The 771-nt window shown below is 39.4% G+C and overlaps 1 protein-coding gene across 2 annotated transcripts; it reads left to right on the forward strand.

Moving 5' to 3' along the window:
- The first annotated feature begins 301 nt into the window (after window positions 1–301).
- LOC103399414 (liprin-alpha-1-like) lies at window positions 302–770 on the forward strand. Of its 2 annotated transcripts, XR_523635.3 has the most exons (3): window positions 302–439; window positions 522–653; window positions 747–770. XR_523635.3 is itself a non-coding variant. In XM_025053994.1 (2 exons), the coding sequence occupies exons 1-2, from the start codon at window positions 398–400 to the stop codon at window positions 705–707; spliced, it is 228 nt and encodes a 75-aa protein (XP_024909762.1). In that variant the 5' UTR covers window positions 302–397; the 3' UTR covers window positions 708–740. The 2 variants fall into 2 exon arrangements, 1 of the variants encoding a protein (XP_024909762.1); XM_025053994.1 differs by lacking the exon at window positions 747–770 and having other exon boundaries at window positions 522–740.
- Window position 771: the final 1 nt, after the last annotated feature.

Here is a 771-nt window from a genome sequence, read left to right on the forward strand (position 1 = left end):
AGGAGACAGACATTTTACTCCAAAAAATAATAAATATTTTCTCAAGTTTCAACATTCAAATAATATTATTGCAAATATAATACAAAATAATAACTAACCAAACACACGAGTTTACTGATTAACTTTAACTGTGTTTCCATGACATTTGGTAGCCCTCAGACTTCATCCATTTTTCATAAAAAATATTATTGCAATCCTTAGGTGTGAAATATCTTACCATGGAAATTTATTTAACTTTAACTTTAGGCGCAGATGTTCAGTTGTTCAGTTGCTATCTTTTCATTTGGAACAATATTGTACTGGTAATTGTTTGAAAAGAAAAGGTAATCCATTCGATCTGATTCATTTTGCCCAGGCAGAGGAGCGTCACGGAAACTTTGAGGAGAGACTTCGACAAATGGAAGCTCACCTGGAGGAGAAGAACCAAGAACTTCAGAGGGTATTAAAAAAGCGCCATCTGGTCGTGCGACACAGCTGGCACTTTGTGGCTATTCGACTCGACTGGTTTCTCTTTTTTTCAGGCTAGGCAGAGGGAGAAGATGAACGATGAACACAATAAGCGTCTCTCGGACACAGTGGACAAGCTTCTGTCCGAGTCCAACGAGAGACTGCAGCTCCACCTGAAGGAACGAATGGCAGCTTTGGAGGAGAAGGTGAAGCAAAGAATCTGCAACAGTGGAACGTCGTGTCACGTTCAGTGGTCATAACAACCATTTTTTTGTTTGTTTGTTTTGCTGTTTTGACAGAATGCCCTTTCAGAGGAGTTGGCAA

Source organism: Cynoglossus semilaevis, unplaced genomic scaffold (genome assembly GCF_000523025.1).
Source record: "Cynoglossus semilaevis isolate Cse_v1.0 unplaced genomic scaffold, Cse_v1.0 scaffold6402, whole genome shotgun sequence".
In the NCBI taxonomy this organism is placed as follows: domain Eukaryota; kingdom Metazoa; phylum Chordata; class Actinopteri; order Pleuronectiformes; family Cynoglossidae; genus Cynoglossus; species Cynoglossus semilaevis.